The sequence below is a fragment of the Jaculus jaculus genome, chromosome 14 (genome assembly GCF_020740685.1).
Source record: "Jaculus jaculus isolate mJacJac1 chromosome 14, mJacJac1.mat.Y.cur, whole genome shotgun sequence".
Taxonomy (NCBI): domain Eukaryota; kingdom Metazoa; phylum Chordata; class Mammalia; order Rodentia; family Dipodidae; genus Jaculus; species Jaculus jaculus.
Genome location: NC_059115.1, coordinates 19,266,863 through 19,293,766, shown reverse-complemented (window position 1 = coordinate 19,293,766; position 26,904 = coordinate 19,266,863). Strand labels below are relative to the sequence as shown.

Genomic DNA, 26,904 nt, shown 5'->3' with positions numbered 1-26,904 from the left:
CCAGGTTTGATTCCCCAGTACCCACGTGAGCCAGATGCACCAGGTGGCATATCTATCTGAAGTTTGTTTGCAGTGGCTAGAGGCCCTGTAGTGCCCATTCTCTCTCCCTCTCTCTCTCTCTCTCTCTCTCTCTCTCTCCCCCACTCTCTCTCTCTCTCTCTGTATCTGTTTATCTCTTTCTCTCAAAGAAAATATTTTTAAAAGAGGGGGGTCAGCTGGGTTGGTAGCACACGCCTTTAATCCCAGCACTCGGGAGGCAGAGGTAGGAGAATCACTATGAGTTCAAAACCACCCTGAGACTACATAGTGAAATCCAGATCAGCCTGAGCTAGAGTGAGACCCTACCTCAAAAAAAAGAGGGGGGTAGGGCCTGGTGTGGTGGCATACTCCTTTAATCCTAACAGTGGGGAGGCAAAGGAAGAAGGATCACCATGACTTCAAGGCCACCCTGAGACTAGAGTAAGATTCCATTTAGCCTGGGCCAGAATGAGATCCTACCTTGAAAAAAAAAAAACTAAATAAAAAGGGGGTTATGGAGGCTCCAATTAAAATGTGGGTACTTCATCCTGGGTATATTTTCTGCCTCTCCACCCTAGTATAAAGAGAGGCTCTGGAGTCACCTTCCAGAAGTTGGGGAGTTGGAGCTCAGCAGTGGTTCAGGGTCTTGTTTAGTTTTTCCTTCATTCAGCATGTGCTTGTAGAAGTCAGGCTCTTGTGGTGACTGGAGACTGTCCACGAGTAAGACAGACAAAATCAGCCAGATGTGACAGTGTGTCTGTCATTCCAGCAAGTGGAAGCTGCAACAGGAGGATTCAATCTGGGCTAGGCAGTGAGACTTAGGGGTCTTGAGGTAGCCATTTACTGAATGGGAATCTTAAGGAGTGCGGGAGGCAGGATGGAGCTGCAGACAGATAAGTCCCCACTGGAATCTGCCTGCAGCTTGACCCCACCCAGAGCTCTGAAGTGCAGCTGTACCACGGAGTCACTTTGGCCTTATGCCTTTGTGTTTGCAGAGGCCTGACATAGGCTGCAGCTCTAACCAACTTGGGGAGCAACTCCATGATTCCTCACATCCTAAGCAGCTGTCATACCCCCAGACTGGTGGGCCACTCAATTCCGGGATTTCACACAGGGCAATAACACACTCCTTTCTGGAAAATGCTGCTGATGGTCTAGAGAGACCGGTCAGCGATTAAGATCCCTTCCTGTGCAAGTGTGAGGGCTGAGAAGGCCTGAGAGATGGCTCATGTTCAATCCCCAGGACCCACATAAACAGCTAGGTGTGGCTTTGTGTATCTGTAAATCAGTCCCACGGGGGAGGGGAGGGAGGGAGGTAGGGAAGGACACACCAGAGACCTGAGAATCACCAGAGTTTATGAAAAAAACAAAACCCACAGCTCTGGGATTAGTAACACTCCAAATAAGAACAGGCGGAACACTCTGGCCACTGCAGATGAAGATGAGTGCGTGGGGAGCTGCATGGGCGCATACATGTGCACGCGCGCGCGTGCACACACACACACACAACACCAAAGTAAAAAAAAAAATGCCCTGTGTGGTGGGGTGGCGCATGCCTTTAAATTCAGCACTTGGGAGGCAGAGGTAGGAGGATCGCCATGAGTTCAAGGCCACCCTGAAACTATGTAGTGAATTCCAGGTCATCGTGGGCTAAAGAGAGACCCTACTCCGAACCCCCCCCCCAAAAAAAAATCTGCTAAGGCTGGTGTGGAAAGACCAGAAAAAAAAACATAAGAACTAGGGGGCAGTGGCAGAAAGAGGAGGGTGTCTGTTGCGACAGTGGAGATGACCATGTGGGAAATTGGGGATGGGCAGTGACTGCGGAAGCGTCCGGCTTAGTCCAGGAAGTGGTCGTTACTCATCTGCTGGCCTCTTTCTTCTTCACTCCCCCACTTTACTCCTCCACCACCGCCCAGATTCAGAAAGCTTTCTCCTTCCCAGAATGGAGAACCCTGAGTGTTCATACCCTCACGGATCTTTCTCTGTTCTTTCTCTCTCCCTCTAACTGCTGCCCTAAAGTCGAGCTTCGATCCTCATCACCGCTCCCAGCCAACTTACGAACGCCCGTCCTTCCTGCCACCCGGCCCTGGGCTTATGCTCAGGCAGAAGTCGATTGGTAGGTCCTCCAGCGGGGATGCGGGATGGGGGTGCCTCAGGAATAACTTTGTACGTTTGGAAATGTTTCCTACGTCTACGTGTGACACTAGTTACTTAGGGTTAGGGCGTGGGGCTGGGAAATTTGGGAATGAATCCTATAGCTCCTCTCACAGCTTTGTCTCCTGGGGCACTTGGCTTCACTTCTTTGGGCTTAGGGTTCTGTGTCTAGAAAATGGGGAACTTTTCCATCCCTGAATAGAAGAACTGGACCCTAAGGGAAGAGGATGGGGAGTTGACAACTGGGAGGTAGAGAGTGGAGGCAGATAGTGTATTGGAAGAAACTAAACTAAACATGGGTTAGCCCAGTTCTTCCCAGAAATACGCGGTATGTACTACATAGTCTGGACCAGCAGGGGGCGCAAGGGGCAAGGCACGAGAGCAACGAATCAGCTTCCAGAGGAGGTCTGTATAAAGGGTCTGCCTGGCGTGGTGGCGCACGCCTTTAATCCCAGCACTCGGGAGGCAGAGGTAGGAGGAGTGCCATTAGTTTGAGACCACTCTGAGACTACATAGTGAGTTCCAGGTCAGTCCAGGCTAGAGACTCTACCTCAAAAAAATATATATATATCACAGGTTTCTAGTGCATTTTCTTCCCTCACACGTACATGGCCATCTCTTTCCAGCCTGAGTTTCTTTGACTCGCTCTTAGTCACCCTTAGCATACAGCCGAGCTTTGAGCGATGTGGAAAGAGACACCCCCTCGTGGTGGGAGGTGGAAATTTCGCTGCGTTTTGGCTTTCCCCTTGCGCCCTCTGCTGATTGATACTGTGTAGTGCGCAGCGTGTACCTGTGGGCAGAGCTGGTGGTTTGTCCACAGTACTGCCATTGTTGTTAGTGGAAGTCCTAGGTCAGTCTTCCAGCTCAGAATTGTGTCTCTCTCCAGGGGCTGCGGAGGATGACAGACCCTACCTGGCACCCCCAGCCATGAAGTTCAGCCGTAGCCTGTCTGTCCCTGGTTCAGAGGACATACCCCCACCACCCACTACGTCCCCACCAGAGCCTCCCTACAGCACACCCCCGGCCCCTTCCTCCTCTGGCCGTCTCACCCCCTCCCCCCGGGGAGGTCCGTTCAATCCTGGCTCTGGGGGTCCCCTCCCCGCTTCATCTCCCTCGTCCTTTGATGGGCCCTCCCCTCCTGACACCCGAATAGGGAGCCGGGAGAAGAGCTTATACCACGGTGGTCCCTTGCCCCCCGCCCATCACCACCCACCCCATCACCATCACCACCACGCCCCGCCCCCCCAGTCCCACCACCACCACGCGCACCCCCCACACCCTCCAGAGATGGAGACTGGGGGCTCCCCCGATGACCCCCCGCCCCGCTTGGCTCTGGGACCCCAACCTAGCCTGCGAGGCTGGCGGGGCGGAGGACCCAGCCCGACCCCAGGGGCTCCATCGCCTTCCCACCACGGCAGCAGCGGCAGCGGGGGTGCCTCGCAGGCTCCGGCCCTGCGCTACTTCCAGCTGCCCCCTAGGGCGGCAAGCGCGGCCATGTACGTGCCGGCCCGCTCGGGCCGAGGCCGCAAGGGTCCGCTGGTCAAACAGACCAAAGTGGAAGGCGAACCCCAGAAGGGTGGCCTCCCACCCGCGGCGTCCTCTCCCACGTCCCCAGCGTCGCCGCAGCCACCGCCTCCGGCCGCGCCGGCGGAAAAGAACTCCATCCCCATCCCCACCATCATCATCAAAGCTCCATCCACCAGTAGCAGCGGTCGCAGCAGCCAGGGCAGCAGCACGGAGGCCGAGCCCCCCAGCCAGCCCGAGGGCGCGGGCGGCGGAGGCTCCTCCCCCAGCCCGGCCCCTACCACGTCCCCGGTACCACCGTCCCCGTCGCCCGTGCCAACCCCCGCGTCGCCCAGTGGCCCGGCCACGCTCGATTTCACCAGCCAGTTTGGAGCAGCCCTGGTGGGCGCCGCGAGGAGGGAGGGAGGCTGGCAGAATGAAGCCCGCCGACGCTCCACGCTGTTCCTCTCCACCGACGCTGGGGATGAGGACGGAGGCGACAGTGGTCTGGGTGCGGGGACCCCCCCGGGTCCCCGGCTGCGCCATTCCAAATCCATCGATGAAGGCATGTTCTCAGCCGAGCCCTACCTCCGGCTGGAGTCCGGGGGCAGCAGTGGCGGATACGGGGCCTACGCAGCAGGCGGCCGAGCCTACGCGGGCAGCAGCGCCTTCACCAGTTTTCTACCCCCACGGCCCCTCGTGCACCCGCTCACGGGCAAGGCCTTGGATCCTGCCTCCCCACTCGGGCTGGCCCTGGCCGCCAGGGAGCGAGCCCTGAAGGAGTCCTCAGAAGGTGGGAGCACCCCGCAGCCGCCGCCTAGACCACCATCCCCGCGCTACGACGCTCCGCCGCCCAGCCTGCACCACCACTCGCCCCACCACGCGCATCACGAACCGGTGCTGCGCCTCTGGGGGGACCCCTCGCGCAGGGAGCTGGGGTACCGGGCAGGCCTGGGGAGTCAGGAGAAGGCCCTGCCAGCTAGTCCTCCAGCAGCCCGTCGCTCCCTGCTGCATCGCTTGCCCCCGACGGCTCCCGGGGTCGGGCCACTCCTGCTACAGTTGGGCCCAGAGCCCCCCACTCCGCATCCCAGCGTGAGCAAGGGCTGGCGCTCAGCAGCCTCGGAGGAGCCCGAGAGGCTGCCCCTGCACGTGCGGTTCCGTGAGAACTGCCAACCCCGGCCCTCGGTGGCGGGCAGCAGGGCATCCTCTACCGAGGACGGGCCTGGGGTCCCACCGCCCAGCCCTGGCCGTGCCATCCCCGCCTCTCCCACTTCTCCCCGGGGCAGCGAAGAGAACGGCCTTCCTCTGCTGGTCCTGCCTCCGCCTGCCCCGTCCGTGGATGTGGATGATGGCGAGTTCCTATTTGTGGAGCCTCTGCCTCCGCCCCTGGAGTTCTCCAATAGTTTTGAAAAGCCCGAGTCGCCCCTCACGCCCGGGCCTCCCCACGCCCTGCCCGACCCTCCCGCCCCAGCCACCCCACTGCCCCCGGCGCAGCCCCCTGCTGTCACCCCTGCCCCTCCCACCCTGGACTCCACCGCTTCTAGCCTGACGTCCTACGACAGCGAGGTGGCCACGCTGACCCAGGGGGCTCCGGCGGCTTCTGGGGACCCACCACCCCCAGGTCCTCCGGCTCCAGCAGCACCAGCTCCTCCGGCCCCACAGCCTGGCCCGGACCCTCCACCAGGCACGGATTCTGGTATCGAGGAAGTGGACAGTAGGAGCAGCAGTGACCACCCGTTGGAGACCATCAGTAGTGCGTCTACACTCAGCAGTCTATCTGCGGAAGGAGGTGGCAACGCAGGGGTTGGGGTGGGGAGTGGGGCCGGGGTAGCCAGTGGGCCAGAGCTACTGGACACCTACGTGGCCTACCTGGATGGCCAGGCCTTCGGGGGGAGTGGGACTCCTGGCCCACCATACCCTCCCCAGCTTATGACTCCTTCCAAGCTAAGGGGCCGGGCTTTGGGGTCCAGCGGAAGCCTTCGGCCTGGACCCAGTGGGGGACTTCGCGACCCTGTCACTCCCACGAGCCCCACGGTCTCTGTGACGGGAGCGGGAACGGATGGGCTACTGGCCCTGAGTGCTTGTTCGGGACCTTCGACCGTTGGTGTGACTGGGGGTCCCGTGGCGGTGGAGTCAGAAGGCCTACCGGTGCCCTTGCCCACTGTCTCGTCTCTGCCTCGGAAGCTGTTGCCATGGGAAGAGGGCCCTGGCCCCCCACCACCTCCCCTCCCTGGGCCCCTAGCCCAGCCTCAGGCCTCTGCCTTGGCCACTGTCAAAGCCAGCATCATCAGCGAACTCAGCTCCAAGCTCCAGCAGTTTGGGGGGTCCTCGGCAGCTGGAGGAGCTCTTCCGTGGGCCCGGGGAGGCAGCGGGGGCAGCGGGGACAGCCACCATGGGGGAGCCAGCTACGTCCCCGAGAGGACTTCCTCCCTGCAGCGGCAAAGGTGAGCGGGGCCCTGCGGGCGATAGTGCAGGCCAGCAGGGCTGATGCGATGCAGAAGGCGCCCGCTAGCCCCACAGCCACGTCCTTCTGGGCCCCAGTAACGCAATTCTGGCCTTCTAGGAGTCAGTTCCTCCAAGAAGTGAGCTTTTACACCCTAGACAACGTAATCCTAGTTGTTTTTTTTTTTTTAATTTTTGGTGGTGCTAGGGATCAAACCCAGGGCCATATGTATGTATACTATGCTGGGCCATGCCCCCAGCCCTCATTGTGGATGCTAGACAGGAGCTCTACCTCTGAGCCACGCCCCCAGCCCTCACTGTGGATTCTAGACAGGAGCTCTACCTCTGAGCCATGCCCCCAGCCCTCACTGTGGATTCTAGACAGGAGCTCTACCTCTGAGCCACGCCCCCAGCCCCCTCTGTGGATTCCAGACTGGAGCTCTGCCTCTGAGCCACGCCCCCAGCCCTCACTGTGGATTCTAGACAGGAGCTCTACCTCTGAGCCATGCCCCCAGCCCTCACTGTGGATTCTAGACAGGAGCTCTACCTCTGAGCCACACCCCAGCCCTCACTGTGGATTCTAGACAGGAGCTCTACCTCTGAGACAGGCCCCCAGCCCCCTCTGTGGATTCCAGACTGGAGCTCTACCTCTGAGCCACGCCCCCAGCCCTCACTGTGGATTCTAGACAGGAGCTCTACCTCTGAGCCACGCCCCCAGCCCTTACTGTAGATCTAGACAGGAGCTCTACCTCTGAGCCAGGCCTCCAAGCAGCAAGGGCTGCACTGCTGAGCGGTGTCCCCACTTTGTATTCTTCATCTGAGACACTGCCCAGTCTGACTTTGGATTTGTCTTGTGCTGTTATTCCTGCCTCAGTTTCCTGAGTAGCTGGGCTGACAGGCCTGCACTGACAGACGTGGGTATAAACATTAACAGAGGAAATTGCAGTAACTGAAGTTTCTGGTGTCTGTGTGGCTGTGGCGCCCAGCTTCTTGGGTTCCATTCCTGGCCCAGCACCAAGCAGGGATCCCCCCACCCCACCCCCACACACATGCATACACCCGTAGGAGATGGCACTCTGCCTGCTTGAAAGGGTGTAGGAAAGATTTAACTTGGGCTGTTGCTAACATTTCAATGGAGGGCGGAGGTGTCTTTTGAGAGCCCAGTAGTCATTCATGTGGAAGGTCAGAGTGATGCTGAGGGGCGCAATAGCACCTCACTACGGGTGCTCTCCGCTTAGAACACAGCCCATGCTAGCTAGTCTTAGGGAAAGTGATTCCATCCCCAACTCAGACACAACAGACAAGGGAAGGGAGTTTTAAAATCCCTCCCCTCCAGGGGTTCTGGAGACATGGCTCAATGGGTGAAATGCTTGCCCTATAAGCCCCAACCCAAGTAAATGGTGGGTGTGGTGATGCATGCCTGAAATCCCAGTACTGGGGAGGTTGGAGACAGGAGGAGTCTGGGCGAACTCCAGCTTCAGTGAGAGACTCTGTCTAAAAGAGAGGTGGACAGAGTACCGAAGATGTCATTATTGGTTGTCCTCTGGCTTCCACATGCACCCACCTACATTTTTTCTAAGTTCATATTGAGTGGTCCAATGTTGATTCATTAGGTGCACACCCTGGAGATCTTAAAGAATCCACTTGTCCTCCTGGGATGGATGGGAGGGCTTCCCAAGGCCGTGCTCCTAGTTTAGTGAGGCCTGGGCTGGAGACCACATAGTAGGTAAAATAATTGCAACCATCTTCCAAAATTGGACGATTAGAGATGATCTCTCCGCTCGATAAGATTGCCAGGCCTTGGGGCTTCAGCTCAGTGGGTAGTGTGTTGCCAACGTGTATGAAGCCCTGGGTTCCATCCCCAGCGCTGCATAAACTGGGCATAATGGTGCACACATACAATCCCAGTTGGTGGAGGCAGGGGGGATCAGGAGTTCAAGTCATCCTTGGCTACATAGCGATTTTGAGGCCAGCCTGGACTAGACAAGACTGTCCAACAGCAACTGTCAAGCTTCATGTGGGAAGAGTGAGCTGAGAAGCGGGAACAGGCAGTCCAGAGGCTCTGAGGTGGGGCTGCGCTGGAGGAAGCTCAAGGGATGAGGGGAACCTTTTTCTCCCCTTGTTTCTTTCTTTCATCTTCCTCTCTTCACCCCTCTCTCTCTCTCTCTCTCTCTCTCTCTCTCTCTCTCTGTGTCTGTCCCCTCTTCCCTTCCATCTCTCTTCCCCCCTGAATGCTCACCCTCTTTTTGTTTCTCTCCCACTGTCTCCTGTCTTCCACTCTGCTACAATTGACCATAACCCAAAAGGCAGTTTCGAGTGGTGGTTAAGAGCTCAGACTTTGGTGACATCTAACTGGGCTCTGCCACTCCCTGGCTGTGTGTCCTTAGGCAAGTTACTTTACACCGTTTGTGCTGGTGATGCTAACAGTAATCTCTGTCAGGGCTGTCGTGGGGATTAAATCGATAGTGATACGGAAAGCCCTAGAGCAATGCCTGACACACTGAGCAGCAGTAAGGGTGGCGGTGATGATTACTATCACTTAATGTTTCTTTTTCTTTCATCTCTCTTGGCTGTCACCCTCTCCCTGTCCTCTTTCTCACCCTTCACTTCTCTCCTGAAACCCATCTTACCCCTTGCTCCCCCGTCTTTCTCCTCCATCTCTCGGCCCCCCCCTCGTGTCTCTCCCCCCTAAATCATGACCTCTGCCTCTTTCACACCCCTGCCCTCAACCTCCCCTCTCCCACCCACCCTCCTCCCTCCTCCCACCTTGTCACATTCCAGACTCTCTGAAGACTCGCTCCTCTCCAAACCTGTCGGCAGCCTCTTTCAGAACTGGCCCAAACCCCCTCTGCCACCGCTCCCCAGTGGAACCGGTGTCTCCCCTTCAGCTGCTGCAGCCCCAGGAGCCACTTCCCCCTCAGCGTCTTCCTCCTCCACATCGACCAGACACCTACAGGGCGTGGAGTTTGAGATGAGACCCCCTCTGCTCCGCCGGGCACCCAGCCCCTCGCTGCTGCCTGCCTCGGACCACAAGGTCAGCCCTGCACCCAGGCCCTCGTCTCTGCCCATCTTGCCTTCAGGACCCCTCTACCCTGGCCTCTTCGACATCCGAGGATCTCCGACAGGAGGGGCAGGAGGCTCAGCTGACCCCTTTGCCCCGGTCTTCGTGCCCCCGCACCCGGGAATATCGGGGGGTCTCGGAGGAGCCTTGTCTGGGGCCTCTCGCTCCCTGTCACCCACCCGTCTGCTTTCCTTGCCCCCGGACAAGCCCTTTGGAGCTAAACCTCTGGGGTTCTGGACCAAGTTCGATGTGGCTGATTGGCTGGAGTGGCTGGGCTTGTCTGAGCACCGAGCCCAATTCTTGGACCATGAGATTGATGGCTCCCACCTGCCCGCCTTGACCAAGGAGGACTACGTGGACCTGGGCGTGACCAGGGTGGGCCACCGCATGAACATTGATCGGGCTCTTAAATTTTTCCTGGAGAGGTGATGGCTGGCCAGGACGGACCAGCCCGTCGAGAACAATCCCTTGAGCCCACTGGCCTCTTGACCTCTGACCCCCAGACCATCCTTATCCTTCCACCTCCCCAGGGGGCCAGGGACTCTGTTCAAACTTCACCCTGCCCAGTCTCCCTCGGGGTGGACCCAGATATTGGCACCTCACAGGAGGGGGGCAGCTGACAGAAACCTGAGTGTGTAACGACGCAGGGAGCCGAGGTGGGGAAGGGAAAAGTGACACGGGGAGACCCAGAAGGATGGAAGGGTCGATTTTGCGGGGGGGAGGGGACAGACAGAGCCATAGAGGGTCAGCCTGGAGCCTGACCGGATTGGGGGGACATCCCCCAGGCCGCAGGGGAAGGTATGCCCTCCGATTCCACCACCTGCGTCCCTTCAACAGCCCTTCCCACCCTCTCCAGGCCCCTCAGCCTTCCCTCTCCCAGGCATAGTCCTCCTCTGCCTCTTGCACGCTGGTTGCACGCCTGCTCTCCCGCCCCATGCTGCAGTTTTGCACACACTTGCCTCCCTTCGCTGTCTTGCACATTTCTGGCTAGCAAGGCCCTCAGCTCTCGAACACGCGCTGCTTTCCTTGCACATGCTGCATTCTTTTTCTCACGCGTCAGTCTCTGCTTACAAGCTTCTCCTCTGGGGCCCTGTCCTGCAGCCCTCACTTCTCTGCGCCCCCACCCCCAACAGGCCCCATGATGCAGACACACATGGGACTCACCTCCCCTTTCCCACTCACAGACCCCTATGCTCCCACAATCCCTAGAGGACCCTTCTCTCTGTCTGGTCTTGGCACATTCATCCCGTACGCCTGTCGGACATACCTCCGTTTTCTTAGGCTGAAGCACTTGCTCTTACTCCCACTTGTTCCTCTCATACCTCCCGCCCCACTCTGCCATTCCCTTGCCCTTTCGATACACCGTTTACACACTCACCACACAGAATTCTCACACTCAACTCTTTGCCAGGCCCCACTCTCTTTTCCAAACTTTTACCCACCTGTCTGCGTCTTGCACACCTGCCCTTCCACACGCACCCTCCTCAGCTCCTTCACTGCTGCCCCACGAGCCTTTCTCTTCCCTTGGCGATGCTCGGGCACAGAATACATGCCTGCTGTGCACTGCTTGCATCTCTGCCGGGTCCTCCACATGCCAGCCTGCAGAGCCCGGCCCCTCTTCCCTTTGCACACACACTCGCCTTTCTCCTGAGAGGGGAGAACCTGCGCGTGCACGCTGGCTCCTTGCTCCCTGGGCCGTCCCTCTGTCCTGTCCTTGGGCCATCCATCCATCCATTTGCACGAGGATTTCCCCTTCCCTCCTCCAACCCTGTCTTCTCTACCAAACCCTCCCCCACCCATCCCACCAGCATGGATCCTCCCTCCCGCACGTTTCCCCTCGCTCCTGGGGCTTGGGAATTCAAAGCCACCCTTCCCCCTTCCCGTGGTAAGCCCCCTCCCCTGCTATGGGTAAAGAGGGGAGGGCATGGCCCACATGTTACCTCCCTCCACGTTCAGCTGCCAAAGAAGGGAGCTCCCCCTCCTCTCCCTGAGCCCATTCCTTCCACGCTTCCCCCACCCGGGGTGGGGAGCGCTCCGTCCACGAGGGGAGGGGCATTCCCCTCCTCTCACCACGTCAGGGATCTGCGGGAACCTGGTGGGAGGGTCGTGGGAAGGGGGGAGGGCGGCCGGAGAGGAGCGGAGGTGGCACCGGGGACCCTTCCCCGCCCCCTCCCCTGGGTCGGATGCCCCCGTCCGCAGGGGGCCTGCGCGGCGCCTATCTATCAAGGGCTTGTTCATTCCGGATGGGTGCCGCGGGGTTGGGGAGGGGGGAGGAGAGGTGGGGAGGGGAGGGGGAGGGCTGGATGAGGGGTGGGGTGGAGAGGAGAGACTAAGCAAAAAGAGAAACAATAACAAAAGAAGAAAAACTACAAAGCAAAACAAAACACCCTAGAAAACACACACACACACACACAAATCCAGAAGAAAAAAAAAAAAACCTGAAATAAAAGCCCGAGAATTGTCTTCCAAGGGGGCGGAAGGGGACGAGGATGGGCGGGCGGAGACGTCTAGCTCCCGGCGTCCGTCTGCTGGGACTGGGGTACGGTTAGGGAGGCGGGATGATTTTATGGGGGTTCGCCCCTACCCCCCCTCCTCCCTCCCCCCTTCCCACCAAGATTTTGCAGAAAGAAATGGCTTTTGTACCAGGTCATTCTTTATAATTAAACTCACAGTATCCACCCCCTCGAGCCCGCCCCGCCTGCTTCCTGGGGAGGCCCCAACCCCTGTGCCCACCAGGCACTGCCAAGCCCCACCCCTACGTCAGTCTTCCTCGGCAGGCTCCATCCCCAGGGCCTCGATCAGGCGCTGTCGCGCCAGCAAGCGACACTGGTACAGGCGGTAGTCACTCAGGAGCAGGTCGTCGTGGCGCACGAGTGGGTGCGCGATCCCGCGGGGGCTGATGCCCGAGCGCAGCAGGTGCGACAGCGTCTGCACGTCGGCGACGGTGACGTGCCACCTGCGTCGTGAGCCGACTCCCTACGTCACTGGCCCGCCTGACAGCCCCCAGAGTTTCCTCTCCGGAATAGGTGGCCCTCCTCACGCTGACGCCGCCCCTTTCGCATCACTGCCCATCCATGCATTCCTCACCATGACCCCATCCCCAGGGTCACCCGCCCGAGGCGCCACACCTTTATCCCCCGCCGCCCCTCACCGCCCTCTGCACCCTGACTTCACCTCCAGTGTCCCCCACCCTCAGTCCCGCCTCTCACTGCGCTCACTTACCCTCCTCGCTCAGACTTCGACCCCGGGGTCACCCTACGGCCAGCCCCCTCATCTCAGCTCACTACCCTGCCTCTCTCGGTGGGCTCTCGGCCCCGCCCCTCACGACCTTTCTCGAACCCTCGCCCCCAGTGCAGTGCCACTCACCCTAGGCCCCGGCCCTCCATTCTCTCGGGGTCTCACCCTCGCTGACTCTGCCCACCCCTCATTCGCCCTAGGCCCCGCCCCTCCTGGTGGCTCTCAGCGGCCAAGCTTCACTCCTCACTCAACTCACCAGTCGCGCTCTCACCCTAAACCAAGCCCTCCTCCAAGCTCCGTGCCCCGCCCCTCGGGGCGGATCCGACCCCGCCCCTCTCCAGGCCACGCCCCCGCGAGCTTCACCTCCTGCCCGGTCCCCAGCTCGTGCTCACCGGTCAAGGAGGCCTGAGGTCCCGCAGATGACATTCATGTTCTCATAGCGGATGCTGCTGATGAGCTCATTCTCTGCGGCCCCAGGCAGCTCCGCCTCCAACGCCTCCAACACCTCCTTGTGGTTGAAGTCCTCCTGGTGCCAGGACAGAACCAGTCACCACCCTAAACCCCAGCTGCAGAGCCTGCCAGGCTCCAGGGTGGCACTAGATCCCATACTCCTGTCGCTCTTGTCAAAGGGGAAACTCTTTGGAAGGTGTGACTGTCATTCAAGGACATTCTCCCAAAAGTGCATTCCTGCCACGGTGATGGCAATGCAGTCAGTCTCACCAATCCACAGGACGGCCTCCCCAGCTCCCCACCATGGATGGTGCTAAGACCGCCAAGATTCCGACCAAAAATTATCTTTCGCCTTTAAGCCCAGGCTCTTCTGTTATAGAGTATGTGTGGTGGTAAGTTGGGGAAGGCTGGAGGATCCTTTTACTACATCCAACTACTAACCAGGCCCAACTCTGCAAAGAAAAACGAGGGTCTGGCATGTTCAGGGCAGTGTACTGATAGACCGCTCCTCGTGGTGGGATGGGTCCTGCTCCCCAAGATAAAGATGGCAATCTTTGTCCCACAGGTCGCCACATACACTAGCCAAAGGTCTCCTTGGTGGCCTGGGCCTGGTTCACAGTAAACTCCCATCAACGTCAGTTTTCACTCTCCCCGACACCATCTCTGACCCAGGGCAATGATTGTCAAGATTCACTAAATGACCAGTTTGCCAAATCTGTCAAAAACACGAGGTTTTTCTTATGAGTTTTTTGTTGTAGTTGAACTTTTGCAGATGCTCACACAGATGGATTAGAAGGTCTCCCAATGTTCTTGGTCTCCTAGCTCCTCCTCTTTGCCTCTTAGTCTCTCCTCTAAGGTGTGCCGGGATAAATATGAACACTGATCCTCTGGCAAAATCACAATCTATTTCAGCTAACTGTCCCCATGCCAAGCCCACAGTGGGTAAAGCACATTTCTCTCCTTCCATTCCTCCCTTCTTCCTTTCTTTTATTCTGTTTGTGACAGTGTCTTACGTAGCCTTGGCTGGTCTTAAACGTACATGTAGTGCAAACTGGAACATGATCTTGATTTCCTGATCCTTCTGCCTCCATCTCCCAACACCTAGCCCATAGCCTGAATTTTATCACTGGCCACCTCAATCGTGAGCAGATGCCCTTCTTACCACCCCATGTAAAGGGCAAAGGAAACTACTGGGGCCACTCACCGAGGTCTCCATGCAGAGGCAGAGGGGCTGGGCAGTGGGTGGGGAGGAGAATTTCCGGATGCGCGGGAGTTTCCTCTCTAGCGCCTCATATTCTGTGATAACCTGTCGCAGGTACTGCCTCCTGGGAAGAGAGAACCAAGGGCAAAGACCTCCGCCATCAGGAGTCACTAACTCCCCAATGTGCACAGGCTAAGGTCAGAGGTCATAGGACCAGGGGTCACTCACGAGCACTTGACAGGCCTGCCCAATCTCTGAGTCGCCATCTCCTCTGTGGTCTTTAGATCCATGAGGGGGACTCCTGGGAAGAGAAAACCCAAGGTCAGCTGCACAGGGCCCTCCACAGCCATGATTCTTCTTAGAAGAGTATCACGTTGTCCGCACTTCCCCGGAAGAGCTCAGAGGTCAATTCTTGGGTCTCTGAACTCCAGAGTCCAGCCTTTTGGAACTCAATGGCACAATCACAATTAGCACATGGTACTTATACAAATCCAGCTTCGGCACTAGCTCTGACACCATGGGGCTGGAACCCCACTGACCACATTTTTGCTATGATGTTGGGGTTATGTTCAGCCTGAAGGGGAGGCCAGAGGGAGGCCACGTGGAGGGAGGCAGCAGAACGGACTTGGTCCTCTCTGCACGACTAGCGGCCCTGAGTTTGTTTTTTCTCCTGAGCTCTCAGCACCAGCCTCTTCTGGTTGCTTGCTGCCTGACTGATGTGGTCCTCAATTGTGGTCCCTTGAAAACCTCCTCATCAGCTCACTGCGTTGCTCTCTGCTGATTGGCCCATGTGACCCCATTTCCTCTCCCTCTTCAGCACATGTGTCCCAGCTTCTCTTGCTGGTATGGCTGTGTAGCCCAAACTTGCCAACAGTGCTAGTGGGAGTGAGGAGGGCAACTGTGGGGTCTACTCCTTAAAAGAAACAAATGTCAGAGATGGCTTAGCATTTAAGGTGCTGTCCTATGAAGCCTAAGGTCTCAGGTTTGATTCCCCAGTGCCCATGTAAGCCAGATGTGCAAGGTGACTCATGCATCTGGAGTTCATTTGCAGTGGCTAGAGGCCCTGGCATGCCCATTCTTTCTCTCTCTTTTTCCCTCTTTCTCTCTCAAATTAAAAAAAAAAAAAAAACAATGCCAGCTGGGTTGGGTGGCACACACCTGTAAATGCAGCACTTGGAAGGCTGACACAGGAGTACTGTTTTGTGTTTGAGACCAGCCTGAGCTATATAGAAAAATTGTGGAGAGAGGGAGGGAGGGAAGAAGGTAGGAAGATATAAAGGAAGGAAGACTTCTGAGTCCTTCCTGGAGCTGGGGCTGGCATGTGAATGTAGCAAGAACCCAGCTTCCACTATGATGGAAAATGCTGAGCAACAATGTGGGAGGATCCTGGGCTCATGATGAATCGTATTGTGGAGCCCAGGTATCCAGGAACCCGCTGAGAGAAGTTGATGTCTCTGTCCCTTAAGTTATTGTGTTTCAAAGTGTCTTTGTTATAGAAGCCCCTGCCAGCCAGGCTGTGGTGTGCTACTGATTACAATCTTCCATGGCATCAGCGAGGAGCTGGGGGCGTGGCTCAACAGTAGAGTACCTGCCTAGAATCCACACTGAGAGTCGGGGGTGTGTAGCACAGTGGAAGAGTGCTTGCCTGGAAACAGGCTTCCCAGAGATGTGGTCCACAGTTGAGACCTAAAGGCCGAGGAAGAGTTTGCCAGGTGTTAGGGTTTGGATGTGAGATGTCCCCCACAGGCCCGCCTGTTTGAACGCTGGTCACCAGTAGCACAGGAGGTGTGGCCTAGCTGGAGGAGGTGGGCCATTGATGGCAGGGGCTTAAGGTTTACAGATCAGCCTCCAGTTCCCCGGACACATTCATCCAGCTTGACCCAGTGCACCCCAACTCCTGCTCTTCACCAGCACCTGCCCAGCATGTAAAACCACAAATACCAGGTCCAAGTCCCACAGATTGTGAGGCTGGACCTGAGGAGGAGAAATCACAAATAAGTCATGTGCCACTAGAGTTGTAGACCCCTGATCAAAATGACTCTAATAATCCCATCCATTCCTCTTGCCTGATAGGGGTGGGTGGATGCTGGCCAGTGAGCGATAAGGAGAGGATAATTGAGGATACGAGGAATGAAGACCTCTGGAAGTGAAGCTTAAAGTTGTGGCAGTCACCTTGTGACCATCAGGAAGCAGGCCTGTCTGCCAAGATGATATATTTCAAATCAAAAACTTGGGAGATAGAAACTGGAACCTTCATGGGTTACCTAGTCAATGAAACTCAATCCTCCTGTACTGGCACCCTTCCTGGGTTTCTTGGAGTGAGATTCTAGTATTCCTATCCTTTACATTGTCTAGTTTTCTGTCACCTGAAGCCTTACATGCACCCTCCACTTAACAAATGTTGAGAGTGAGTTGTGTGAGCCTGGGGACTTGATGTGATCAGCAGGTTCAACCCACCCAGAGTCCCGAAAGCCAAGCTGAGATGAGGTCATGGCAGGCCAGGAGTAAGGGACAAGTTCAGCCCTGGATGTCATGGGACCAGAAAAAAAGGACCAGGCAGAGTTGGGAGAGACAGGAAGGTGGGAATAATGGGCTGTGGGAGAGAGGGAATGGCATCTTCAGTATGGGTCAATGGTGGGGTCAGTGGTGGGCTTTTGAAAACGAGAACCAGGGATTTGGAAGGGAGGGAAGAGACTGAGGGGACTGTGCAAGACAAGGAATGTGGGTGTATAGGAGGAAAATGGCTTCAGAGGAATTGCAATGGCCCCAGAGGCTCCTGGGAAATGTAGTTTGGGGTGGCGGGTATCGGCCAGGGAAAGGCAGAGCCGCATGGGAAATATAGTTCTAGTCCAGAGTATTTCCCATGAACTGCAGAGGCTCATGGGAAATGTAGTCATATAAGAATATTGGCCAGGGAATTACAGTGTCTTGGGAAGTGTAGTTATGAGCCCAGAATACGGGCAAGCCCCTCCCCCACACAATCCCATTGTTAACTCTGGAGCCAGAGAATTCATGAGGGAACTGCAAGGTTTCCTGAAAATGTAGTTCTGAATCCAAGTTATTGGCCAAGGACTCCCTAGACTCTCATGGGAAATGTAGTTCTGTCCCAGAGTGTGAGCCAGAGAACCGCAGTGGTTCTTGGGAAATGTAGTCTGAGATCCAAGGGGCAACCGTCCAGAAATGCCAATGACTAACTCAAGGGCAGGATGAGACAAGGGACAGCAACACAGTGGCCGGTTTACCTGCCTTCCTGTGGTAGCTGGGGGTGCTCAGGCTGGGGGAGCAGAAGGGCTCCTCCGCCTTGGGCTGCATGCTGGGAAGGCGGGTGGGGGGAGGCTTAGGAAAGTAGGAGAAACTTGGATTGGGCCACCGGCCCCAGCTCCTTCTCCCCATGCCTGCTTCCTCTTCCTTTGTGACGCCGCGTGGGGAAAACGAGGAGCAGGGGGTCCGAGACCACATGGTAAGCTGGGTTCCCTTGATCTCGGGGACTTGATATATGCCCCAGCTCCTTCTCCCAAGGCTCCCTGACTTAGGCCTGGTCTCTGGCTGTCTCCTGGAATCTTTTTCCCCATCCCTCCCTCTCCATCCCTGTTCCCACCTCTCCACTCTTTTCCCACAAGGCTCTGCCCTCCTCCTGCCCACTTCGCTGGGCCCTTGCTCCCTCTCCCCAACATCTTTTATCAGTCTCCCCAGTCCCCCAGGTCCCTTTCTTCTCTTCATACTTTGGACTTTCTCTTCAACCCCATCACCCACTCTTGGTCTCCCTGCTTCCCTTCCCCTGTTTCCCAAGTCCCTTCCTCTATCTCTCTGTTCCCATCACTTTCCTCCCAGGTCCCTGTCTTCCCACCCTCTACATCCCTTGGCGCTGTCCCCACTTGCCTTCTGACCCGACTCAACGGAAACTGGGTTCTCTGTGGGGGAGGGGACAGAGGCCTGGTTGCCATGGTACCTCGGGGGGCAGGGTTAGAAGGAACTGTGGGCCCCAGGCTTGGGCTGATAAGAGTGCAGGAGTCTTTGACTGTTTGAATCCCTTTGTTCCTGCAGGAACTGCGGAGTGAGGCTGGACTCCCCTTAGTTACTCTTTCCCACTCCCTCTCTGGCTTTTTTTTTTTTTTTTTTTTTTGGAGACAGGGTCTCAAGTGTCCCAAGATGACCGCAGACTTGCTATGTAGCAAAGGCTGGCCTTGAATTCCTGATCCTCTCGCTGCCACCTTCTGAGCTCTGAGATTACAGGCGTGCACCCTCCACCACACCTGCTTGCTGTGGTGCTGGGAGTCAAAGGCAGGGCTTTGTGCCTGCTACACAAGCATTCTTCCTACCGAGCCACATCTACAGTTCTGATTTTTTTTTTAATTTAAACTTATGTTCATTTGTGTGTGCATGTATATGGTGTGCCCTTGTGGCAACCCGTATGCTAGTCTACTTTGAGGATCGCTCGTCTGTGGAGGCTGGAGTGGTACTTCCGGTGAACTGCTCCATTGCTCTTCTGCCTTGAGTTTATGGGGCTCTGAAGATTCTTGGGTCTCTGCTCCATTCTCCACTGTTGGACTGGAGTTACAGGTGCCTGTGACCATGCCCAGCTGTAAACACGGGATCTGGAGATTTGAACTCAGGCAGTCTTACCCCCCTCACACCCTCATCTTGTACCGGAAGCACATTTAACCTCTGAGCCATCTCTCCAGCCCAGACATTTTTTAAAATGTATGTCTGGTTTTTGTGTGTGTGTGTGTGTGTGTGTGTGTGCACGCACACGCGTGTGCATATGCGTGTGAAGGCCAGAGGACAACCTCAGGTGTCATCTTCAGAATCACCAGTCTTCTTTATTTGGAAGCAGGTTCCCTCACTGGCCTACAGCTCACCAAGTAGGCGAGACTGGTTGACCAGTGAGCCCTAGGAATCCTCCTCTTTCTGCCTCCCCAGCCTTAGGATTACAAGCTTGTGCCACCCTGCCCAACATTTTACATGAATTCTGGGGATCAAACTCAGGTCCTCATGCTTACAAGGAAGCACTTTACCCACTGAGCTATCTCCCAGCCCCTCCTCTGACTTGTAGCTCCCTCTTCATTCATTCATTTGTTCATTCATTCATTCTTTTTTGAAGACGTCTCCCCCTGGGTAGCCCAGGCTAGCCTTGAACTCATCCGGTATCCCAGGCGGGCTTTAAACTCCTGCCTCCAATCTCACAAGTGCTGCAATCACAGGGCACCTAACTGGGTACTATCACACTCTACCTGTGGCTCTTATCTCTTTGAAGGTTTACAGTTCTCTTTGCCTTTCTATGAAGGTACAAAGCTGATTTGAACTAAGGTTTGAGGTGCTCAGGGTTCCCCTGTTTCTGTGCCATGAAAGAACTTGCCTGAGAGCAAAGATGACTGGAGGGAAACAGCCCAGAGATAAGACAGTCAGATTCCTGGTGGTGATTGGAGAGTTGAATCCGGCTGTGTCTGCTGTCCTCATTTACCCAAGTAGCCACCCACCCCCCATAAAAATAGTGTATTTCAACTCTGTATCTCTAAATATTTTATTTGTTTTCAAGGAGAGAGAGAGACTATGAATATGGGTGCACCAGCGCCTCCATACTGTGCAAACAAACACCATATACATGGGCCACTGTGTGCATCTGACTTTATGTAGGAACTGAGGAATCAAACCCCCGTGGTTAGGCTCTGCAGGCAAGTGCCTTAACCACTGAGCAAATCTCTCCAGCCCATAAGCTCCCTCTTACACTCAGATGAGTTTTGTCATTGGCAACTAAATGATCTGTTTTCTGTGGTGCTGACTTCCATCATAGCGTGTGTGTGTGTGTACGCGTGTGCACGCACTCTGGTGATTGAACATAGGGTGTTCTGCATACTAGGTGAGTGCTTTACCACTGAGCTGCAGCCCCAGCCATTTCTGTCTCGTACTTTACGCTGCCTTCTCCAGTTCCATCTTGTAGGATGAGGACTATCTTGGACAGCCATGGTCACAGGCAACACCTAAGCCCTCTCACTTGGGACACACATGTAGAATGAATAAGTGAGTAATTACTTCCCTCTGTCTCTGTGATGGGTTCTGCCCACCATGACCCTACTGTGACAATGGAGGGAGAAAAGAGGATACAGGCTGGCATCAAATATCAGCAGAGTATCAAAGCTAACACCCCTCTCTCAGCCATGGTCTCCTTTCCTTTACTTCCCTTGTCTTTCCATTCCCCTTCCCTTTCCCTTCCCTTTCCCTTTCTTTTCCCTTCCCTTCTCGTTCCCTTCCCCTTCCCTTTCCCTTCTCTTTCCCCTTCCCTTCCCTTCCCTTCCCTTTGCCCTTTCCCTTTCCTCTTCCTTTCCCTTTCCTTTTTTTATTTTTTAAATTTTTATTAACATTTTCCATGATTATAAAAAAATATCCCGTGGTAATTCCCTCCCTCCCCACCCCCACACTTTCCCCTTTGAAATTCCATTCTCCATCATATTACCTCCCCATTACAATCATTATAATTACATATATACAATATCAACCTATTAAGTACCCTCCTCCCTTCCTTTCTCTTCCCTTTATGTCTCCTTTTTAACTTACTGGCCTCTGCTACCAAGTATTTTCCTTCTCACGCAGAAGCCCAACCCTTTCCTTTTTTTTTTTTTTTTTTTTTATCAGTGCAAACTCTCAATCTGAGTTCTCTCTGTCTTTAAAGCTTTTTTTTTTTCCTTCTCTCATTTGAGGGAGAGAGACACAGGAGAGGGGGAGAGGGAGAAAGTGTGCGACACACCAGGGCCTCCAGCCACTGCAAGTGAACGCCAGATGAGTGCGCCCCCTTGTGCACACGTACAGCCTTGCGTGCTTGCTGTCACTGTGCATCTGGCTTACATGGAACCTGGAGAATCAGACGTGAGCCCTTAGGCTTCGCAGGCAAGCACCTTAACCATTAATCCATCTTTCCAACCCTGATTTTTTTTTTTTACTTTTATTTATATATTTGAGAGGGACAGAGACAGACAAAGGGTGAGGATGGGGGCCCCAAGGCCTCCTGCCACTGCAAATGAACTCCAGATGCATACACCATGTGGGTACTAGGGAATCTAACCCTGGCCACTAGACTCTGCAAGTGAGCACCTTTAACTGCTAAGCCATCTCTCCAGCCTTCTCTCTTTCTGTCTCTCCTCCCCTCTGGGACTGGTTCTCTCTGTGTACCTTGCTCTCTGCCTTTCTCTTGCCTGTCTTTCTGTGTCTCTCTCATTCTGCATTTCCACACCTGTGTGTGTCTCTGAGTCACATCCCATCTGTATCTCTGTTCTCATCACTCTGTTTCTCAGTCTCTTTTTGCCCTGTGTCTTTGTTTCACCATCATACCATCTCTCCATCTCCTTCCAGGTCACTCTGCCGCCCACACCTGCTTCTCTCTGCCGCTTATACTGTCTTTCTTGGGTCATCACTGTCCCACTCCCTGACCTGGCGCCCAGATGAGGACCCCACCCTTGCATCAGAATTGTCCTCGTCCCGCTCCACAGTTGATGTCAGCACTGCAGCAGGGTACTGCTGCCTGAATCCCTGGATGGAGGCTCTTTTGTTCCACCTCCTTGTGCACAGATGCTGGGAACTTGGCCAAATGTTCTCCTGGGCTAGCTCTAGCCATGAGCAGCAGCAGAAGAGAAGCTGGATTCACACACCCGTGGACATGTCTTGGAGGGTATCTGTGTGGGAATCTGTGCATCTCTCTATGAACTCCAGGCCCAGCTAGGTCCATAGCCCACACCTGTTGGTAGGTAGAAGTGAATGGTATGTGGGAGACTCCAAGTCAGCATACAGTGTGATGTGTGAGAGGCTCATCTGGAGTGCCTAGAAGAATAAAAATGAAAGCGTTTGTGCAAACTCATTTATTCATTCAACTCCCCACTTCATTTATTCTTCTGTCACCCATTAACACAATCATCCATCCACACTCATCCAAAGTTTCACCAACTCATCAATCCTTTCCTTGATCATTCACTCATCATCCATGTGTTTACTATAATCCATTCCATCCATCCATATGCATTCACCTATCCATCTATAACCCATCCCTCCATCCATCCAGTATCTACCCATCCAGTCATCATCCATCTGTCACCATTCATAATTCATCATATCCACCCACCTATCACTCTTCATCAATCATCTATCCATCATGAATCCATGTATCCATCATCCACTCACCTACCCGTCATCTACCCATTTATCGTTCATCACCCATCCATCCACCCACCATCTACTCACTCACCTATAAAACTAATAAAAGGGCTGGAGAGATGGCTTAGCAGTTAAGGCATTGCCTGTGAAGCCTAAGGACCCAGGTTTGATTCCTCAGGACCCACGTAAGCCAGATGTACAAGGTAGTGCCTGGAATTTATTTGCAGCAGCTGGAGGCTCTGGGGCACCCATTTCCTCTATTTACCTCTTCCTCTCTCTCCAACAAATAAAATGTTTTAAATTAATAATAAAAAGCTAATGAAAGAGGTGTTGTATAGATGATTCAGTGGTCAAGATGCTTACCTGCGAAGCTAATGAACTGGGTTTTGATTCATCAGTATCCATATAGAGCCAGATGCAGGAAGTGATGCATGCCCTTGGAGTTCATTTGCAGTGACTAGAGGCCCTGGTGTGGGCCAATTCTCTCTTTCTCCTTGCAAATAAGAATAAACTAATAAAGTACTAATAAAAGACATAAAAGGGGCTGGAGGGATGGCCTAGTAGTTAAGGTACTTACCTACAAAGACAAAGGACCCAAACTCGATTCCCCAGGACCCATGTAAGCCAAATGCACAAGGTGGTGCATGCGTCTGGAGTTTGTTTGTAGTGGCTGGAGGTCCTGGCATACCCATTCTCTTCCTCTCGCTCTCTCTCTCAAATAAATAAATAATAAAATAAAAAGATAAAGAATGATTGAATTTAAAAAAATGCTGGGGCTGGAGAGATGTCTTAGTAGTTAAGGCATTTACTGGTGACGCCTAAGGACCCAGGTTCAACTCCCCAGAACCCACATAAGCCAGGTGCACAAGGTCATGCATGTGTACAAGGTGGCACACTTTTGGAGTTTGTAGTGGCTGCACACCCTGACACACCAATTCTCTCTCACCCCTTCACTTTCTCTCTCTCATTCAAAAAAAAAAAAAGCTAGTTTATGGGCTGGAGTGATGGCTTATAGTTGTTAAGGCACTTGCCTGTGAAGCCTGAGGACCCAAGTTCAATTTCCCAGGACCCACATAAGCCAGAGGCACAAGGTGACATGTGTCTGGATTTCATTTCAAGTGGCTGGAAGTACTGGCATGCCCATTTCTATCTACCTCTCTTTCTCTCTTTCAAATAAATTAATAAAATATTTTTTTAAACTGCTGGTTTACTAGAAACTGGAAGATCAATTTCTTTTGGTGACATGTTGAGAGGGAAGCTATTTTAGTGAAGGGTTAGTAAGCTGTTCCAATGCTAAGGCTTCAGTTCCAAGGAAACAAAACAGAGCACTGTTTTTGAGGATTCTTGAGAGGGGAAGAGGGCTGGATACCTCATGAGTCAGCCCATGTGCTAGGAGTCACAGAGACACTGATAGAGCCCAAGGCCAGAACCCAGGTAACCCTAGGTCTCCCTGCGAACAGGGAGCTGCTCTTACTTTCTTCCTTGGTCTTGGACCCCAGGAAACGAAGCCACTGAAAGTGACTACATGCTAATGTCACCCATCTACCTATGATGGGTGTACCTGTGCATACAGCCACCCACCATCCACTCATTATCCATCCATCACATCCACCCACCTATCTGTCCATATATTCCTCCATTCATCCACCCACTTGGTCACTCATCCAACCAACCAATATTTATTAAATATGTCCCTTGTGCCAGGCCCTGTGCCTCTCTTTCTCTCTCAAATAAATAATACATTTTGTTTAAAAAAAAAAAAGGTCAAAGAGGTCTGGAGAGATGGGTTGCCTGTGAAGCCTAAGGACCCATGTTCCACTCTCCATATCCTACTTAAGTCAGATGCACAAAGGTGAGGCAAGTGCAAAGTCGCAATGCCCACTAGGTGGCACAAGCATCTGGAGTTCAACTGCTGTGTCTGAGGCTGCCAATTCTCTCAATCTCTCTCTCTCTCTCTCTCTCTCTAAAAAGAAAAATTAATTAGTTAATTACTTTAAAAAATTTTAAGGCCAAAGAGCACAGACATTTTGAGATTGTCCTATTATCTCCACATGCATGCCATACTTACACAGGTACATAGATACACATAAAATTTTAAAATAATCCAAAACAAAAATTTATTTTATTTTTTATCACATGTGTGTGTGTGTGTGTGTGTGTGTGTGTGTGTGTATTTTTTTTTTTTTTTTTGAGGTAGGGTTTCACTGCAGCTCAGGCTGACCTGGAATGCACTATGTAGTCTCAGGGTGGCCTTGAACTCATGGTGATTCTCCTACCTCTGCCTCCCAAGTGCTGGGATTAAAGGCATGTACCACCATGCCCAGCTTAAAAATTCATTTTTAAAAAGAATTAAATGAGTGAATGCATAAAATTACTAGTTATGATGGCACTAAACATTTTTTATTTTTATTTATTTGCAAGCACAGAGATATAGAGAGAAGATAGACAGACAGAATGGGCATGCCAGGGCCTCCAACCACTGCAAAAGAACTCCAGATGCATGTGCCACTTTGTGCATCTGGCTTTACATGTGTATTGGGGAATTGAACCTCGGTTGTTAGGCTTTGCAAGCCAATGCCTTAACCACTGAACAATCTTTCCAGCCCTAATCATTTTTACTAAACACCTAACTGAACTTTACCACCAAGCCACTCCTCAGATCCCCTCACTGTGGATTCTAGGCATGTTTTCTATTGCTGAGCCATGACCCCAACCCTTCCCTGTAGGTTTGACATGGAATTTAGGAGGCCCTGGGTTCTATCCATAGTACCTCATAAAAACTAAGTAGCAGTGTATCCCTATAATCCCAGAATCTAAGAGGTAGAGGCAGGAAGATTAGAAATTCAAGGTTATCCTCCCCTACATAATGAATTTGAGGCCATCCTAGGATACATAAAACCATGTCTCAGCCGGGCGTGGTGGCATACACCTTTAATCCCAGCACTCAGGAGGCAGAGGTAGGAGGATCATCGTGAGCTCAAGGCCACCCTGAGGCTCCATAGTGAATTCCAGGTCATCCTGAGCCAGAGTGAGATCCTACCTCAAAAAAAAAAAAAAAAAAAAAAAAAAAGACTCAAAGAAAAATAAAATAAATAAAAATAAAAAACTGGGGCTGGAGAGATGGCTTAGGAGTTAAGGTGCTGGCCTGCAAAGTCTGAGAACCTGGGTTCAATTCCCTAGTGCCCATGTAAAGCCAGATGTTCAACATGGCAGCATGCACCTGGAGTTGGTCTGTGTCTGCTAGAGGGCCTGGCTCGCCCATTCTCTCTGCCTGCCTCTATTTTCCCTATCTCTCTCTGCTTGCAAGTAAAAAAAAAAAAAATTATATATATATATATATATATATATATATATATATATATATATATATATATTTTAACCTGGGGCCAGAGAGATTGCCCAGTGGTTACAGACACTTTCTTCAAAGCCTGATGGCCTGAATTTGATTCCCCGGTGCCCACATCAAGCCAGATGCACAAAGTGGAGCATGTGTGTGGAGTTTGTTTGCAGTGGCAGGAGGCCCTAGCCTGTATTCTCTCTCTGTCCACCTCTTTCTATCTCTATCTCATAAACAGATGTTTAAAAAACTCAGGACTGGAGAGATGGCTCAGTAGTTAAAGGCACTTGTTTGCCAGGTCTGATGACATACGTGGGTTTGATTCCCCGGTACCCATGTAGAGTCAGATATAGAAACTGGCATCAGCATTTGGAGTTCATTTGCTGTGGCAAGAGACCCTAGCTTGCCCATTCTTTCTCTGCTTGCAAATAAATAAATAAAATATGTATTTAAAAATAATTTTAAAAGACAAAAATCAAGGCTCAGTGTGGTGAGCATATGCCCTTATTTCCAGCACTGGAGAGACTGAGGTAGGAGACTTGTCATCCTGAGTTCAAGGTCAGCCTGGGTTACAGAGTAAGTTTCAGTTCAGCCTAGGCTAGAATGAGTTCCTGTTTCAAAACAAAAATCTCAGCACTCAGAAGGCTGGTGCAGGATTAAAAATTCCAGGTTATCTGGGCATGATGGCTATAACAGAGAGCTTCAGGTTGCTGAGATGAACTTCCAGACCAGGCACAGTTATGGAGGAAGGAATATTTATTTGAAGTGTACAGATCCAGGGGAAATTTCATAATGGCAGAAGAAGCTGGCCTGCTTTCACAGGTCCAAGCCAAAAGAGAGAGAGAGAAGCCACAAGCCAAAAGCTACCCCACACAGCACACTTCAGGAACTCCAGGTGGAACTAGGCACTTTGCATATCTTTACATTGGAATTTCAAATCCACCACCAAACCTTAGAGCTGGACCCTAAGATTTGCCCAGTGACACCTCCTCCACCAAGGTAGTTGGAAATCTAAGAAGCTTTAATAAAACTGAATCTACTGGGGGACATCCATTCTGCCCATGGCCCCCAATAGATCTAAAACCATCTCGCATAGTAAATTGTATTCAATCTGATTTCAAAGGTCCCCAGCCTTTACCAACTTCAAATAGTTCTAATGTCCAAGTCTTTTCTGAGATTTAAGATGGTCTCTTAACTGTGAGTTTTGTAAAATCAAAGAAGTTATGTACTTTCAATATATCCTGGCACAGAGTAAACATTTTCAACTGCTATGAGGCATAGCAAAGAGAGAGTAGAACAATGCAAACTTAACAACCATCAAACTTCTGCAAGTCAAGTCTGATAGGGCCAGTGACTGACAGT

At 53.2% G+C, this 26,904-nt stretch overlaps 3 protein-coding genes across 9 annotated transcripts in view; 2 read left to right on the top strand and 1 right to left on the bottom strand.

Annotated features, from left to right (window-relative positions):
• Positions 1 to 10,218, top strand: part of Shank1 (SH3 and multiple ankyrin repeat domains 1) — a 66,271-nt gene extending 56,053 nt beyond the window's left edge. For 4 of the 5 annotated variants that reach the window (XM_045134336.1, XM_045134338.1, XM_004672562.2 and 1 more), the window contains 3 exons: positions 2,038 to 2,134; positions 3,059 to 6,119; positions 8,899 to 10,218. In XM_045134336.1, the coding sequence (XP_044990271.1) occupies positions 2,038 to 2,134; positions 3,059 to 6,119; positions 8,899 to 9,607 (3,867 nt within the window). In that variant the 3' untranslated portion in view covers positions 9,608 to 10,218. Of the gene's footprint in view, positions 1 to 2,037; positions 2,135 to 3,058; positions 6,120 to 8,423; positions 8,505 to 8,898 lie in introns of all 5 variants that reach the window. The other variant, XM_045134339.1, reaches the window with a different exon arrangement.
• Positions 10,219 to 11,899: 1,681 nt separating this feature from the next.
• Positions 11,900 to 17,378, bottom strand: C14H19orf81 (chromosome 14 C19orf81 homolog). Its single transcript, XM_004672560.2, has 5 exons — positions 17,309 to 17,378; positions 14,295 to 14,367; positions 14,070 to 14,190; positions 12,808 to 12,941; positions 11,900 to 12,134 (listed from the first exon to the last, which is right to left on the bottom strand). The coding sequence occupies exons 1-5, from the start codon at positions 17,376 to 17,378 to the stop codon at positions 11,939 to 11,941; spliced, it is 594 nt and encodes a 197-aa protein (XP_004672617.1). The 3' UTR covers positions 11,900 to 11,938.
• Syt3 (synaptotagmin 3) overlaps positions 17,259 to 26,904 on the top strand; it is a 31,198-nt gene continuing 21,552 nt past the window's right edge. For all 3 annotated transcript variants that reach the window (XM_045133970.1, XM_045133971.1, XM_045133969.1), the window contains exon 1: positions 17,259 to 17,526. The gene's annotated coding sequence lies outside the window, so the exon portion shown is untranslated. The remainder of the gene's footprint in view (positions 17,527 to 26,904) is intronic.